The 17,516-nt window shown below is 49.5% G+C and overlaps 3 protein-coding genes across 3 annotated transcripts; 1 reads left to right on the top strand and 2 right to left on the bottom strand.

Moving 5' to 3' along the window:
* Positions 1-738: 738 nt before the first annotated feature.
* Positions 739-1,395, bottom strand: PV10_08733 (lactoylglutathione lyase; the record flags this gene model as incomplete). The annotated part of the gene is made up of 2 exons (XM_016373799.1): positions 739-778; positions 836-1,395. 2 exons carry the CDS (start codon positions 1,393-1,395, stop codon positions 739-741), a joined length of 600 nt encoding a protein of 199 aa, XP_016220710.1.
* A 10,842-nt stretch (positions 1,396-12,237) lies between these two features.
* Positions 12,238-13,291, top strand: PV10_08732 (uncharacterized protein; the record flags this gene model as incomplete). Its single annotated transcript, XM_016373798.1, has 3 exons — positions 12,238-12,658; positions 12,713-13,068; positions 13,136-13,291. 3 exons carry the CDS (start codon positions 12,238-12,240, stop codon positions 13,289-13,291), a joined length of 933 nt encoding a protein of 310 aa, XP_016220709.1.
* A 63-nt stretch (positions 13,292-13,354) lies between these two features.
* On the bottom strand, positions 13,355-14,541 carry PV10_08731 (uncharacterized protein; the record flags this gene model as incomplete). Its single annotated transcript, XM_016373797.1, has 3 exons — positions 13,355-13,845; positions 13,903-14,355; positions 14,418-14,541. The coding sequence occupies 3 exons, from the start codon at positions 14,539-14,541 to the stop codon at positions 13,355-13,357; spliced, it is 1,068 nt and encodes a 355-aa protein (XP_016220708.1).
* Between the last annotated feature and the right edge of the window lie 2,975 nt (positions 14,542-17,516).

Below are 17,516 nucleotides of genomic sequence, written 5' to 3'. Positions count from 1 at the left end.
ATGCCAGTCTCGGAAGCAAGAGTCGTAATGCTAGTTATCCTCCAGTAGCTAACCCGTCCTCTTGTGAGATATAGACATCAGTCTGCCACTGTCGACCTTGTCGTAAGATTTCTGGCGCCACCGGATCTCTGAATTTGGTAGTGCCCAACAACACCTTTAATCTGACGCAAGGAGACCTCAAAACAGTTCGCACCAAGCATATCGACGAAGGTTTCGAATTCTCAATAGCTTTTTGCGGCGATTGCGGGAGCCCGATTTACGGTCTGCCACATCCCAAGGAAGGCCCTCAGCCAGCTATTGTGGTCATTCAAGTGGGTACCTTGGATGATATTGGTCCCTTGGAGACGACTCCCGTTCAGGAAATCAACATCACGCATCGATTGCCTTGGTTGAGCAAGATTGAATCGGCGGTACAGAAGAGGACTTATGTAGATTGAACGTCAAGAAGAGCAGTCAATAGTGGTGGTGATGGCGAATCAGAGTGAAAACAGATAGTTGCATTGCACTCAAATTTTACCCAAGAGAGATATGTGCTTTGTTCTATCAATAGTTCGACGAACCTTCCTATGGGCCTCTCAATCTCGATATTCGTACATGTTACCCAAGGCTTTCAAGGGTGTCCAGATGATGCTTCAATCGATGTGTCTACAATCCTTTTGTATGCTTCCCAATGTCACGACAGAGACAAGATTTGGGAAAATTCAACTCAAATCATGTTTGCCTGCCGTATCTGTAGGTCTAACGCTTCCACTGCAAGGGCAAGAGCTCAATGCTATTACTGCACCCCGGTATTAATGGCTGTATAGCGTCTACTCTAGTAATGGACGGAACTTACCCATCGGGATCCCGAATGAAGCCGATCTGGGCGAAACTTGCCAGGAATGGTGCACAACAGGGAGTTGCGGCTACACCTTTAGGCAAGTCCATTGTCGTTATGGAAAGGTTGCTTTTATCCTTCACCACAATATAGCCGTTTTCTTGGGCTCGCTTCAGTGTTTCTTCCACATCGGCAACGTACCAGCCTAGATGTCCAAAACCAACCGTAGCAGGAATGATAGGCGGGACTTCTTGCTTCGACGATTGGAGATGAACGTAGACGAGTTCCAAAAATCCGGTGCGGGATGCCATCCCTTTGGCGAGATCTGCTGGTGTCTGGTCATCGGGGTCTGGATAGCCTAGATAATAGACTGTGAATGGACCGGTGTCGAGTTTAAAGATCAGTGACATGCCCAAGAAGTCGGTATAGAAGTGTAGCGATCTCTCTGGATCGCTAATCCTGAGCATAGCATGATGCAGCCGCGAGCCTTGCGTGGCTGGCGTCACAGGGGTGAGGGTTTCGGGAATTTCACGTACTCCTACAGAGCGGACAGGGCCGGAATTGGAGGTGCCACTCATCTGGTCGGGCCAACGAGACTTGAATTAGACAGCAAGTAGAAGAAAGAGGCAAAAGGGGCATGTCGAGACCGCAGTGCGCGCTTAGTGAGGTATGTGTATTTGAGACAAGAATAAAAACTGGCCCTTCGGTTCCTGAGGGTGCAACACATTCAATCCGACAGATTTACAATAGGTAGCCATCGAAGGGCAACGTACACCGAGATGAGACGGAGCAATGTTGGACATTGATTTCGAGTTCGAGGCTTAGGATCTAACGGAGCAACAGAATTCATCTAGACACATCGGGGTTTACAGAGTACCCGTCCGCAAGACTCTCTCACTGCATCAAAATACGCCACCAGGACGTCTGGTTGCGGGTGAGAAAGAATGCGGGTGCATTTTTTCCGAACCCTCCAATTTAACTCCACCCTCCCACGCCGAGGTCCGGATGTTAGACCGTTTGCAAACAACGTCCGGAAGACCTCACGAGCGTTCTATTGGTATTGATCGGACTCGGGTGTGAGGGTAGATGAGAGTATAGTGGGAGGGATTGATTATCCGATTATCATACGACTCTACCAAGGAGGAAATCGCGTCTCCCACGGTCACCTAAGACTTTCGAGAATCTCAAACATCATGAGATTATTTTCGCGAGGTCGAAGTACTTGATAACCACCTTCTAATCGAACAGACGTTGCAATTGAGAGGAATTACTTATTGTTTACTCCTTCGTTGATCTTGATTCCCGAGCACTCTCTACATAACGCTCATCTTGTTTTAACATCATGGTTCTAGACAGCGAGACAGAGCCTTTGATCTCGCGACCAGCTCTTGCGCCTCAGCCTGTGAAGACATTTGACGCTGGTACCATCGATGGCAATGACTACGCCGCCATTTCTGGATTTGCACAAACACACTTCTCGGAGAGTGACAAAGCAGAGTTGTTTGCAAACGCATATGCTGTGCCACCTGAGCGATGGAGGAAAGTCATTATCGTTGGTGCTGGAGTGTCAGGAATTCAACAGGCGTCAGTCCTGTTGAAAGAACGAGTGTTAAAGCATGAAGACATGCAAATCTTCGATGCTCTTGAAAGCTACGGTGGCGTCTGGGAAAAGAACACCTATCCGGGCTGTGCATGTGACGTTCCTGCCATGATCTACACGACTGGATATTACGTTTGGAAGTGTGAGTCTTCCTTCAGATCTTATACCCCTACCCTTGCTTTCTCTCCGGGCTGTCACGTTGATACTAATGTTGACTTGCTTCAGACTGGACGCATTTCTATGCTACGCAACCACAGATCAAATCATACTACACACAGTTTGCGCATGATTACCAACTCGAACGCTGCACTCGTTTTAATGCCTTTGTCAAAGCCTGCTTCTGGGACGATCAATTGTTTGTCTGGCATGTCCTGGTTGAAGATAAAGCTGGGCACATCGAGCACTGGCTCGCCGATGTCGTTTCGCAATGTGTGGGCAGCCTCGATCGGCCGAAGTTTGGCAACACCCCTGGGCGAGAGAATTTCAAAGGAACTGCATGGCATACTGCTCACTGGCGCCACGACTTTGATCTCACGGGACTCAGGGTCGGTATTGTTGGATGCGGCCCTAGTGCCGCACAAATCATCCCGGAAATCGTCGATAAAGTCGGCCATCTCACGGTAAAAGAAACAATATTCACCCTCCAAATCTAGAGCCCTATGATTGACACACGCGTAGATCTATATGAGAACTCCACCCATCTGTGTTCCACGTTCAGACTTCGCGTACGGCAGGTGAGATTGTATCTAGTACATATCATTTGAGTGATTGGAGCTGACCATGTCCTTATCAGAATCTTCCGATGGGCCGTGAAATGGATTCCGGGCTTTGCCTATCTCGTTCGACAGCGTATGAACCTTCGAATGATGATGTTCGGTAAGAAGGCAGCCACGGATAACTCTCCTCAAAATGACCTTATGACCCGGACCGCCATCAATTTCATGGAGTCTCAAGTGAAGGATTCTAAACTGAGAGAGATTGTTCGACCAAATTCTAAGTGTAGGTTACAGTGCTCCTCCATAGTCTGAACTTGGAGGTTGGCTAACGTGACGGTACCAGATTACTGCAAGCGGCCGCTTCGGTTAGACAACTTCTACACCTCGCTGGCCAAGAGCAACTGTACTGTCACCAGGGACAGGCTCGTTCGGTATACCGAAGAAGGAATTATATCTGCCGACGGGTCGTCGGGGATAGAAAAGGAAACCAAGTTCGATGTGATTATATATGGCACTGGCTTCAACGTCGCCAATTTCCTGGACCATGAGAAGGTTACCGGTAGCGGAGGGATTGACCTCCAACAGAAATGGCGGGATCATCCTGAAGCTCTATATGGCCTGGCGACATCGGGTTTTCCAAACATGTTCTTTTGCTTTGGTCCCAATTCCGCAACCGTTTGGTCCTCCCAGCAAGATCTGTGGGAAGCTCAGGCTCGATTTGCTTCTAAAGCTATTCGGGAGATCATCCGACAGGAAAGGCAAGGCACAAAGCTTGCTATGTATCCTGAGCGTCGCTGCGAACAGCGATACAATAACGAGGTCCAGAGACAACAAACACAAAGTCTTGTTTGGGCTCGGAGTGACTGGTGAGTTCTTAACACGGCATCTTTCTACTGATCGCTTGGAGTTACCTTTTGCTGATTTGTCGTCATTAGTGTGACCTACTATAAGAACGATGCTGGCTGGAACACGTACACAATGCCTTTCACCTATCCCCGTTTCTGGTGGATGACGCGAAAGATTCGATGGGCAGAATGGGTCACCATGACCAAGAGCGTGAACGGCATAACGCCGCTGGACATCAAAGTAGAGGCCAACGGACATATCATATAATTTCAGAACTCTCGCAGATGGTTCTAACCTTCGCCGTGCTAAAGCATTTGAGTCGAGTTTTGTGAAAGTCTGAGGAGCGCGCCATGCTCGTACTGTCGGCTAAGCAGCTGCAGACAGAGCTCACGATATCATTGGTTATGGTAACGAGCTCCCAGAATTTTATTCGGTTGGCGAGCTCAATTCTATAGCAGACAGACTACAGGCCAATCAGAATAAGGCAGTTGTTCTTATAACGACCAAACACACCTACTCCGAGGCCACTTGGAAACCTTCCACGCCTTCCAGGCCTTCAACGCTTGGCCTATTCTCGCCGAAGTTGTAAAATCGGAATTGTACACTGTGAAAGCCTACTCGTACCTGCAACCTCCTTGCTCTCCGATTTGGACCCGCCAGGTTAACATGTTCCAGAGTGCACTACGGAGTACATTGCGGGGCTCAGGAATCTTCTCCATGGGGCCCCGGATTCGATGTTGATTGGTTGTAGTTTGATATAGGCGCGGAGTCCGCTGTGTATTTGCTAAAAGCACTGCAAGTTTTTAATTGTGGGTGGAAGGGCTGACCATATCAACGGAGTCTGTCGTGGCCATATTTTCCCCAAGCTCAGGAGGAACCACCTCTCCACAATTATTAGTTAATAAAGTAGCGAAGTTGGACTGAACGCGACCTTTTCTCTTGCCCCAGAGTCAAAGAACCACTTTTCTACACCATGACCGCCGCAAAAGATATTGACCCTATCGCCGCCATGGACGACGTCAACTTGAAGCAAAATGTTGAAATCATGCATCTAGACGCCATTGGAGCCGGCTTGACTCCCAAGCAGCAAAAGAGACTTATGTAAGTAATGGGCCACGTTGTATCATGCCACGCGGGATTGGCTTACTCTTTGGTGATCCTGATCAACCAAGCTGATGGATTCCGGGCAGTCGTAAAATCGATTTTCGTCTTCTCCCAATCCTTGGGTGCATGTACTCGATATCTTTGATTGATCGTGGCAATATGTCACTTGCTCTGGTGGCAGGGATGATGGAGGACTTGCGCCTCGACATTGGAAACCGTTACAGTATTCTTGTCATGGTCTTCTTTGCCTTCTACATGTAAGAGCCTCTCATTTGTCAATACTGGCACCCGGCTTGGTCTAACACTACTGCCTAGCGTCTTCGAACTTCCCAGCGTAAGTTGTAACTGATGGCAGAACGTTTTGTGGGGAGATGGTGTCTCACTTTCTGGATCTTAGAACCTGGTACTTACCAAAGTTGGACCTCGCATCTGGCTGACGTTTCTGGGCGTCTGTTTCGGTGTGGTTTCGATTGGTATGGGCTTCACTCAGACTTGGGAGCAGTTCTTGGTGTGCCGCATTCTGCTCGGAATAACCGAAGCGGGATTCCTCCCTGGTAAAACCTCCCAAAAAGTTGCCCGGACTATCAAAAGCTGCGCTCTAACTGTCGACACAGGCTGCACGTTTCTTATCTCGGTATGGTATACTCGCTATGAAGTCGGAAAACGATTGGCAGCTTTCTGGATGTTGTCGGTGTTGGCCAATGGATTCGCGGGCATTCTAGCTTACGGCTTGACAAGAATGGACGGAATTCAAGGCATCGCCGGCTGGAGGTGTACGTGTAGAGGTTTCTGAGGGAAAGTAACTTGACTAATGCTTTGTGTGTTCCAGGGATCATGATTATAGAAGGCTGCATTAGTTGCGCAATCTGCCTGATTGGCTACTTGCTCATCGTCAATTTTCCCGACAAGGCGGATGGGTTTTTGAAGCCAGCAGAGCAACAGTTCATAATCGAACGCATCAATGCCGACAGAGGAGATGCGGAAACCGATGAGATCACCGGAAAGAGGATCTTGGAACACCTGAAGGACTGGAAGCTCTACTGCTGGAGCTTTCTGATCATGTCGGCCGTGGTTCCGGGCTTCTCTTACAACTTTTACACTCCGTTGATCCTGAGACAAGGCATGGGCTATACCGTGACGCAAAGCCAGCTCTTAACAGCTCCGCCATTTGCCTGTGCGGCCCTGCTCACCTTCTTGTCCAGTTTGATCTCCGACAAACTCAAGGTCCGAGGTCCTGTCTTGATTGTTCACCATACTTTGACCATCACCGGAATGTTTATCACCGCATACGTAAAGAACCCCGCCGCCCGATACTTCGGTGTGTTTCTCGGTCTGGGGATGGTTCAGTATTGCCCCATGGTGATTCTAGCCTGGCAAGCCAACAATATCAAGTCAACCTCGAAGAGAGCTGTGGCTTCGGCGACCGCATTAATTGGCTCAGGCATCGGTGGTATGATTTCCGGGGGAGCTTTCAAGACTTCTGAGAGCCCTCTGTACCAAGTGAGCCCTTTCCACAGACTGGTATAATGTCGCGATATTCAAGATGATGCTGACAGAATTCTCCTACAGACAGGTATATATCTTTCTCTAGCCCTATACATATGCAGTCTTTGCGTTATCACCGGCATGGAAATATACTTTCGTCGTGCCAATAGAGAGGCTCGTGAAGGCAAGCGACGCCTTGAAGGTATGGATGACTGGTATTACACATTGTGATCATCTGGGCCGCACGCCGGGCTACCAAGCAGAATAGATCTGAGCCACTGAGACAAAGCATATATGACATCTCCCAACCCTCTAATGTAGAGTGTAGAGACTAGGAGTGCAGCTCCTGGCTATAGTGAAGCCCTCCCCGTTGTCAACGAGGAGGGATAATCACTCCTCATTCTGACACTTATGTTGCCACAGTTTGGGGCTGCTGATCTAAGCAATTCCAATTCGGTGCCCGCAGGTTCTGCTCATTTTCTAAGCGCTTAACGACGAGGAAAGCTCAATCAGTCCTTTACAATAAAGAAATACACATCTGGGTACTTTCTGCCGAGAATTCTTCAGAGAACTGTTGAAGGGGTCATCCTGATTCCTCCGCTTCAGGGCTGCCAAATTCGATGATTCTGTCCCATCCGTTCCCCTCATTATCCAAGTTTCGATCTGCAACAGAAGACGCCGTCTTGGCGAATTTTGACCTTCAACGGTTCAGGCCGCTTGCGAAGCTACTGAAAGTCTATCACGACCTAGACAATCTTAGCCCACCATTTGAGGGTTTTGACATGATGCAATTAGTGATTGATTCGATGCCGTTGTGTGCTTCGGTACCGAGAATTCGACCGCTATCCTCGGTCGAACGTAAAGGCCAGGTCCTGGGTTCCGTGTTTCACCAATTTGAAGACTGGTTGCCTTGACTGGGTCTCCTTGGGTTCTGGCTTGACCTGCGCGAGACCTTCTTTACAGGATCGGCCACTGTGATCGGCAAGAGCAAAAAGCCATCGTCACAGAGGCGAGTTCAGACTCAGAACTCAGAACTTCGATGCGCGACATGAAGACCTCTGCGTCTTGATTCCAAGATCTCGACTCCATATGCACTCCATATGCCGCCTATCATAGACGGCTTTCACCCTCGACAGACAAGACATTACGCCTGCAAGCATGGGTTCCATATCAACCGAAGACGCCTCATCAGCCAAAGCGACAACAAGACCAACCTTTCCCTGGCGCCCGAGAGGTCTCGTGTCATCGGGGCAGCCGTTTCCTGAACTCGTGTCTCACCATGTCGAGCGAATGGGGAAAACCAAAGTCTTCGCCGTTGTGTCCGGATCTTTGGCGAAACACACTGATTGCCTCACGAGGTTAAAGGATGCACTGGGGGACAAATTGGTAGGGACTAACATCGGGTTTCCAAGTCATACTCCGTGGACGCATGTATTGAAATTGGCTGAAGAAATGTGAGTTCTACCCAGTACCAGGGACGACCTTGATTGATATTTTGTGGTTAGAAAAGAAAGCGGAGCGGATCTCGTGGTCACACTCGGAGGCGGATCCATCACAGACGGAGTCAAACTCGCCGGCCTGAGCCTGGCGAACGACCTGACATCTTTAAAAGACCTTGGCGGCATGAGTGACAAGCTCAAAGCCGCGATGAAGCACGATATCGACTACAAATACGTGACGGACAATGACCCACAAGATGTGAAACCGCCGTCATTCACCATGATCAATGTGCCAACTACACTGTCCGCGGGGGAATACTCACCTTATGCGGGTGGGATTGATGCGACAGACGGCGTCAAGAAGATATTTGTCCATCAAGGATTGTTCGCCGATGTGGTGATTCTCGATCCAGAATTGGCGGCTCATTCTCCCGAATGGGTATGGATGAGTAGTGGTGTGAGATCGATTGATCATTGTGTTGAACTACTGGCGAGCTTGAATCCAGACATTGAGAAGGAAACGGATGAGGCGGCGGAGAAAGGCTTGGTGTTGGTCGTGAGAGGGCTTTTGAAGTTGAGAAAGGATCCAAAAGATCTCGAAGCTCGGCTGGAAACGCAACTTGGGTCTGTATTCGCCATGGACGGTACGTATACGTTTCAATAGTGCCTTCACGTGAGATCGCTAATCCTAGATTTTGGTGTTCAGGACTATGCAGAGGCGTCCACCTGGGCGGTTCCCACGCTATAGGGCACGAACTAGGCACCATGAATGTCGTCCACGGACACACATCGTGCGTTCTCTGCCCAACTGTCATGAAATACAACGCTCGCGTTAATGCGCATCGTCAGCAACGAGCGCTCGATGCCCTCTGGTCAGACAGCTATATTCGGGAGACGCTGGAAACTCGGAGGAATCTGAAACAGTCATCAGCCGATCTCGGCGATGTTCTGGATGCAATATTCCGAGAGTTGGGTATGCCGAGAACCCTGCAGGATGTGGGCGTAGAAGGAGAAGACAAACTGAAGGAGCTGGCCAAGAAGAGTCTAGAAGACATGTGGTGTAGGACGAACCCCATCCCGCTGGAGACCGAGGACCAGATTATGGAGATTCTGCGATTGGTAGAGAAGTAGCATAGTGAGTTGGAAAGACGATTCTGAACGGAGCTGAAAACTGGACATGAACTACCACTCGGCAACAGCAATTAATTCAATATAAGATGTACGGACGACTCTTGAGCCTTGTGAGTAGCGGTATTGAAGTTCTCGCTCTGCTGTAGCTATACTCGCCTCCTTCAAGATCCTTTAATGGCCCTTCTAAAGAGTTGCTCTCGAATATTACTTCTCCTATCCGGTCTCGACGCTCGATGGCATGGCCGGACTCGTGCAAACCTTAAGTCCGATGCATCTCGTGCATATGGTGGCTTCATTTGTCAGCCTGTGGAGTTGAAGACGGCGACCCAAACTTGTGGTAAACTGGATTGGCCACCACACACCACCAAGTCAACCAGACGAAAACAATAAGTGATGGTGAATAGAGTTGAGCACGACTATGATAACATAAGATTACGGCTCTTTTCAAAACCTTACCATCTGATTAACCGCTCGAAGAGACACACCAAGTAGCAGACCAGGACCAAGCCAGAATGAAAGCCGTTATCTGGACCGGTGACCGCGCCGAACTCGTGCACGATCGACCACCCCCTCGACTCCGACCCGATTACATGCTCGTAGCATGCAAATCGATAGGTCTCAACCCGACCGATGCAAAATCGATTAGTACACGACGAGCGGCGCCCAACGGATTATTGGGAAGCGATTTCTCTGGTGTTGTACTGGAAGTCGGGCCCAAGGTGACCAAATCATTCAAGAAAGGCGACAGAGTGTGTGGATTTGCACACGGGGCGAATTCGAACGAGGCAGAGGATGGTGCATGGGCGGAAATCATCGCCGTCAAAGGTGATTGTTGTATTTTGGTGCCAGAGGCGTGGAGTTTCGACGATGGGGCTACGATTGCGGCGACGGCCATCACTGCTGGACAGGGACTCTTCGAGGAGATGAAGTTGAGGTTGCCGTCGATTCATGGCTCTACTGGAGGTCCAGAAAAAGAATATGTATTGATCTATGGAGGGAGCACATCGGCAGGGGCATTTGCGATTCAATTCCTGACACTGTACGTCGCCTCCAAGAAAAGCTCATGCATGGAGATCACTGATGTGTGTTGATTTATTAGCGCTGGTTACTCTGTCATCACAACCTGCTCGCCACGAAATTTCGATCTCTGCACGTCTCGGGGTGCCGAAGCCGTGTTCGATTACAACGATCCACATTGTGGCCAAAAGATTCATCAACACACCAAGGGCCAGCTCAAGTTGGTTTGGGACACAGTCGGGTCCGAACAAGGAGTTAAAATCTGTATGGAGGCGCTTTCAACAGATGTCGAGGCCGAGAAGAAGTACGGGACGATTTTGTTTAATGGAATTCCACGCAAGGATGTCAAGCACAGTTTCAGTGTGCTGGTGACATTTGCCGGTGAGGCCTTTGACAAGTTTGGCAAACATTTTCCAGCAAGTAAAGAAAATTTCAAATTTGCAAAGATGTTCACATCTCTGGTGGAGACCTTGATTGCAAATGATCGAGTTAAACCACATCCAATCAGACTTGTCTCAAGGGGACTGCTAGGAATGCTGGAGGTCGGTATACCTCTCATGGACCAGGGCAAGGTGTCTGGCTTCAAGGTTGTTGCGAGGATAGGGGAGACGCCTTAGTTAGTGTGAGCCTCTCTAGATTAGTGGCAGGAAGCACTTGGTTCATGGGATGATCATTATGTCCAGGGCCCGTTTTCTTCTCGGGCCTTTCCCAGACCATCAAATGATGTTGCTTAACATCGTAGTTACAGTTGCAGAGCTGAATGAGAAGGGCCTTATGAATGACGTCTGCTGGCATAATAGCAAGGCAAAAAGCTCCATTCACCCTAGGAGGTATCCACCATTCGTATGGACGATAGACCCATCGACAAAACAATCCTTGATACAAAACATGTACGACTCAACCACCTGCTCGGGTCGACCGATATTCCCCGTCAAGGTCTTGCTCACATAAGAATCTACCAGTGGGTCTAGCTTCTCCTTCGGCAGTCTGTCAAAGAGCTCTGTATGCACTGCACCAGGGCAGACACAGTTGACTCTAATAGGCTTCAAATCGACCGCAAGAACTCTCGTGACCCCTTCGACCCCTGCTGCCCATCCGCCCATAAGCACCCGCCCAGCTCGCGGTCTGATGTGGCTATACCCGCTTGTGAAAGTGACTGAAGACTCGTGACTCTGTTCCAGAAACCGCGGTGCGATCTTACCGATCATGATCGGTACGTGAAACCGCATGATTCCATTCGCCGTGATTAGCTCCGGAGTAAGGTCGGCCATGGCTACAAGTCCGACGACGTTGCCTGCTGTGTAAACGACGTGATGGAGCTTATGGACGCCATTGTCTGTCGCAAGGTTGAAGATTGATATGAGTGCGGTCTCGATAGTGTTGGGGTCCGATAGGTCCTGCGCGTATCCTCGAACGCTTCCTCCGTTGGAGGATTGGGAGTAAGCCTTTTCAATACGTTGAATGGCGGAGTCGAGTTTTGATTGTCCTGAACCTGAGATTATGACTGCTGCTCCGGCTTCTCGTGCCGCTTCGGCAACGCAGAATCCAATGCCTGATGTTCCTCCGAGGACGAGAATGCGTTTTCCAAACAGCTTCGAGCTGTATTTACCTGTTGGTGATGATTCAGACATGGCAAAGGATCCGGACTTGGGTTGAACTTGGAGCTGTGCCCAAGGATTCTGTCAATGCTGTACTTTAGATCTCACCTCGACTTCCTCCATGACAAGCCTCTGTAACATGCCCGGAATTAAGCATCCCCAAGTGAACAATCACCCCTTTCTCCAGCCTTGGGCCTCCCGGCGTACCCCCTTGATGCCAAGACGGCGAGTCCAATATGAACAGCTACCTACGCGGCCTACCTACGGAGAACACAGTTGAGGCATGACCCTCGAACACGTGCTAAGTCTCTGGGCTAGGATCCTCATGTGAAGCATTGAGCTCCAGGGCAATATGGAACATGTTCGCGTCGCAAAGGAAGGTTGTTCTTTTGCAGCCCAGTTTGCTCTGGGGGGGATCTCATCACTCCAGTCATAGGGATGGAATTCACATAGTCAAAGTCAATCGTCACAGAATCATCGAGCCATGCATCAAATGTGCTGGGACCGTAAGCTGCTGGAGAATGCACAAGGCAGGACTGCACTAGTCACGGGCTCTGCTCGTGGAATAGGGGCCGAAACAGCTTCTCTGCTCAACAAACATGGCTGTAATGTCATCATTACCGATCTTCCATCGACTGTATCACATGCACAGGAACTTATCCTGTCAATGCGGTTCCCAGAGCGAGCAATCTTTGTGCCAGCCAGTGTGACCGATTGGGAGCAGCTCTTGAATTCCTTTAAACAAGGAATTCGAGCTTTCGGAAGGATTGACATCGTGGTGGCCAATGCCGGGATCATGGAAAGTCGTGCCGTTCTCGAAGTTGAAACCGATGTCAACGGGGAGCCTATCGCGTCAAGAGAAGGATTCAGTGTCCTTGATGTCAATCTGAAAGGCACCATGAACAGTAAGTTGACTCTCATCACTTTGCTGAGGGTTCACTGACGAAACTCTTGTGCAGCATTGCAACTAGGACTTCATTTCCTGCGCCAAAATTCTCTTTCAGAGCATGACTCCCATTGTGGATCAATCGTTCTTATCACATCGACATCAGGATACTTTGGCTTCTCAGGAAACGCCGCCTACGTTGCGTCAAAGCACGGTATTTTGGGACTATTCCGCGCATCGCAACCTCTCGCAGAGAAAACCAGGATCAGAGTCAATGCTATCGCTCCAAGCTTCACCCCAACCCGTATAACAGCCGGCTTCGGTGACCGGTTTGAGAAGGCTGGTGTTGCAAGCAATACCACCGAGCAAGCTGCAGAGGCGATCGCATTTGCGGCTCTGGATCCTAGTTGCAGTGGTACGTGTTGTCTGGTGAGTTTTGATCCCTCTATCTTCAAAGGTTCCCTAGGCACGTGGAAGTAGCTTATCAAGTGCTGAGGTTGCGGGCGAATTCGTACGAGAGCTCGAACATACGAGAGAGCAAGTGCTTTCCAATTGGTTGGGACAGGATCTTCTTGATGCGCTCAGTGGGTTCCGAGTAATTGTCGAGGATATGGGAGGCTACCCTTTACCACCAGCTGCGTCGCAAACCTGAAGAGAAACCATTAGGCACAAACTATCCCAGTACTTCATTGTTCCTCATTCTTGAGGGGATTGTCTATGCATGTCCAATGATTAATCTAGGTTTGTACACCTTCTCAAGTGAAGCAATATCTTCCGAGGTCAGCTTCTTGCCGTGAATTTCAATAGCCTCGCTGAGCCGCTCGAGAGAACCAATGCCAACAATTGGTATCGATGATTTCTGCACCAACCAAACAAGAGCCACCTGGCTCATAGTCCAACCCTTCTGCTCAGCTAGTTTCTGTACAGCATCAATGACTTTTTCATCTTCGGGAGTTGGTTGGGATTGTGTGGCTTCCTGTCTTTGTGTTGCTGGATGTTTCAATGGTCGCGCGAGAAGACCACCGTAGAGAGGGCTCCAAGCCATCAACCCAACTCCTGTCTGTTCACAATAAGGATTCATCTCCCGCTCCTCTTCACGGTAGCATAGCGAGTGATGGTTCTGCATTGAGATGAATTTCGTCCATCCATGAATCTCGGCGACATGTTGCATGGTTGAAAACTGGTAAGCCCACATGCTGGATGCTCCTTCTCAGTATCAGGAAATGCGTCAACAAAGGAACCTGATCTCAATGTCTCACTGACCTATGTATCTCACCTTACCTTGCTCCACCAGGTCATGAAGTGCTTTCATTGTCTCTTCGACCGGCACGGATTTGTCGAACCGATGTACTTGTAGAAGATCCAAGTACGTTGTACCCAGCCGTTGGAGGCTTGCTTCAACGGCATTGAAGATCGCAGCGCGGCTAAGCCCACCTTGATTGACATAATCTTTCGACTTCGCCATTGTATCCGGGTATTTATAATTGAGCACGCTTGGATCTTCACCCACGGGGCTGAAACATTTCGAAAGAATGATGATTTTGTTTCGCGGAATGTTGTTACTCTTGAGGAAATTTCCGATCATGGTTTCGGACAATCCATTTGAGTATGCATTTGCGGTGTCGAACGTATTAAGGCCTTGATCATACGCCGCTTTCAGGATCTTGTTGACCGTAGTCTCGTCATCAAGGACCCATGGTTGCCATTGTTTATGGCCTATGGAAGACTCAGAAAGTTGGACAAAGTACTGAAACTTCCTCGACCATTGTTAAGCCTACCAAAGGACATGCCTCCAAGAATTGGAACAGAAACCCTCAGACCAGATTTGCCAAGTTGCACATATGATACCTTGGTCCCATCCAAACTAGTCTGAAGACTCCTGGGAAGCTCGTTCTCAGCCATTTCCGAATGCTGTGACTCAGGAGACTTAATGGTGTTTAATCGTAGTTGCAAATCAGGCGCGAATGCTCTACCTGATAAAAATAAGAACAAATTTAGTGGGCACGCGAAGCATACTTGATTATGTCTACAAGATTACTTCAAAACACTCCTTCATCTCTACAGCACATTACGAAAGCTTGCTCAAGAGTAAGCACGTTGCGCAGAAACCTTATCTTTCGAGGCAAGATCTGGCTCTAAAATAGACTATTCCCTGGCCGGATGAGGCGGATTTATATGACTGCGGCGCCGAGACGGCGTCTCTTTCTTGATCCCATGAGGTACCTACTCAGTAAGATGCCGAGTACTATCCACGAGGCGGATATGTACCTGACCAGGAGGAGGGTCTCTCTTACGGCTAATCAAGACACTGTCTTGGCACTAAGACTGGCTTCGATGTTCTAGGTGCTTTACAAGCTGATTCTAATCTTTGCTTCCTGAGGAGGTGAAGTTGGGGATTCTTCATACTCCTGCGTCTTGTTCTTAGCATTCCCTAGGCGTCGCATATCGGGCGTGCTCAAGAAAAAGGGCCATAATTCACCAGAATGGGGAGCACTGTTGACGAGATGGCAGAATTTCTGGACGAGAAGTACCTGCTCAAGTTGAGTCAGATTGATCCAGAACTCGAGGAAGTTCGTTATGCTTAGTCCAGGACGAACAATTACCTACTAATCTAACTTATTGTAGCTGCTAGAACGAAACCCCACCCCGACCATCGATTACTCCAATCTCGAAGGCTTTACTGAGATGTATCTGAAGAACGCTGAGCGTGCAAAAGGTATTCTTGGAGATTCACCACCTGGAGTCAAGACAACGAACTTGCAGTACCCAACAAGCGATGGCTCGTCTGTCAGAGCAAAGTTATTCCAGCCCACCGATAAAACGGAGAATGGCAGTCCGCTTGTGATGATAATCCATGGAGGAGGGTTTTGTCTTGGCTCTCCAGAAGGCGAAGAACAAACCTGTCGTAATCTCGTTCTCGCTCTGAATGCCACTTGTGTTGCTATTGCATATCGACTGGGGCCGAAATACCCATTCCCCTATGCTCCGAACGACTGTTGGGACGCTTTGAATTGGTGCGTGGCCAATGCTGCATCCTGGAATGCAGATGTGGCCAAAGGCTTCATCGTCGGCGGTTCAAGTGCTGGAGCGAACATAGCTTCTGTACTGGCCCATCGTGCTCGAGATGAAGGGCTGTCAGCACCTTTGACAGGGCAGTATCTGGCAATCCCGCTACTATGTCCAAAGGAGAGGATACCTACGAAGTACCGCAAACATTGGCTTTCACCCCAACAGAACGCGAACGCTCCGATCCTGCCATTACCGGCGATTGACATGTTCATGGGTGGATACAATCCCAATGTTGATGATACGGTCAATTTTGCAGTTTTCAATCATCCCAAGGGCCACAATGGGCTTCCCCCGACCTATTTTCAGGTCGATGGCATGGACCCATTGCGCGACGATGGTATCATCTATGAGCGAGTACTGCGCCAAGAGTGCGGAATCAGGACCAAGATGGACGTGTATCCAGGCTTACCTCACGGCCATTGGAGTTTTTTCCCAACATTGAAGGCTAGTGTCAAAGCGCGAAAAGATCAGATCGAGGGTGTAGCCTGGCTTCTGGGCCGAAAGCCCGATTTCAGCAGGATCAGCTTTGGCCCATCGGCGGGAACAGTCTAGAGCAGGAGAATATCAACACGTGTAGAGCTACGCCTCATTCCACTTCGTTCGCAAGTGAAGCGACTTTCCCACCATTATCTTGCATCACTAAGCATTTGTCGGCTGCTCGATAGTGGTTTTCCGACCACAAGGCTGACGCCCCTTTCGAACTTGACTTGCTTGGCAGTCCCACGCCTGTCTATCACCACAAGGAACATCGACCTACCCTTTCATCGATCTTGGTTACTTTAGGGCTCAGAGATATTGAGATCCATCCAGATTGCGTGATGCAGAGCAGGCATTTTCAAGCCAGAGACCTAAAACTCCTGAAGGCAGTGTAGCCAAAGAGGGCCAAACGGCAACGCTAGATGTCACAATGTGCCAAGTCGCCGTCTGTCCTTGAACTACGCCTTGAACGGTCATCTTGGGAGGCTGGACACGCTCGAAGGCCTCGGTTGACACATGCTAGTAACCGACCTCATATGTGTACCCTAAGTAGTAAATGCCTTTCAGCCTCCACGAATGCTTAGCTGGAATCGATCAATTAACGTCCATCGTCTTTGCGCCCTGCACGAGGCCGCTTAATGTAGCATCATTCACACAACGCCACAGACGTACTCCTACAGGGTTTCTCATAAACGTGCGATCAGCGCAACTTCGAGTTCCGATCCAAGTTGAAGCAGACCGTCAACATGCCCTCCACTTGGCTAATCACAGGCTCCTCTTCAGGATTCGGCCTGGCCCTCGCCCGTTATATCCTTTCACAAGGCGATAATGTGATCGCCACATCCCGGAATCCTTCCAAAACCCCCGAGCTCGTCAGCGAAATTTCCTCATCTGCCAACGGTCGCTGGCTGAAATTTGATGTGACATGGTCCAAATCTGATGTCGAATCGTTTCTCCAAGGAGCATGGAACGAGTTCGATGGCGGGATAGATTTTCTTGTCAACAATGCGGGGTACAGTCTTCTCGGTGCCGCAGAAGATCTTCCAGAAGAGCGATCCAAGCAACAGTTCGAAGTGAACTTTTGGGGTGCTGTGAGAACGTCGCAGGCGATCCTGCCACTCATGCGGTCTTCCGGCCAGGGCACTATAATCAATATCTCAAGCGTAGCCGGCATCGATCCACTGCCAACATGCTCAATCTACTCGGCGAGCAAATTTGCATTGGAGGCATGGTCCGAGAGTTTGTCCAAGGAGGTTAGGTCCTTGGGCATCCGAGTCCTGATAGTTGAGCCTGGCGGCTTTCGAACCAACTTCTTCAGTAAGGAAGCATTA

Source organism: Exophiala mesophila (genome assembly GCF_000836275.1).
Source record: "Exophiala mesophila strain CBS 40295 unplaced genomic scaffold supercont1.6, whole genome shotgun sequence".
Classification (NCBI taxonomy): domain Eukaryota; kingdom Fungi; phylum Ascomycota; class Eurotiomycetes; order Chaetothyriales; family Herpotrichiellaceae; genus Exophiala; species Exophiala mesophila.
This window is presented reverse-complemented; position numbering and strand designations above follow the sequence as displayed.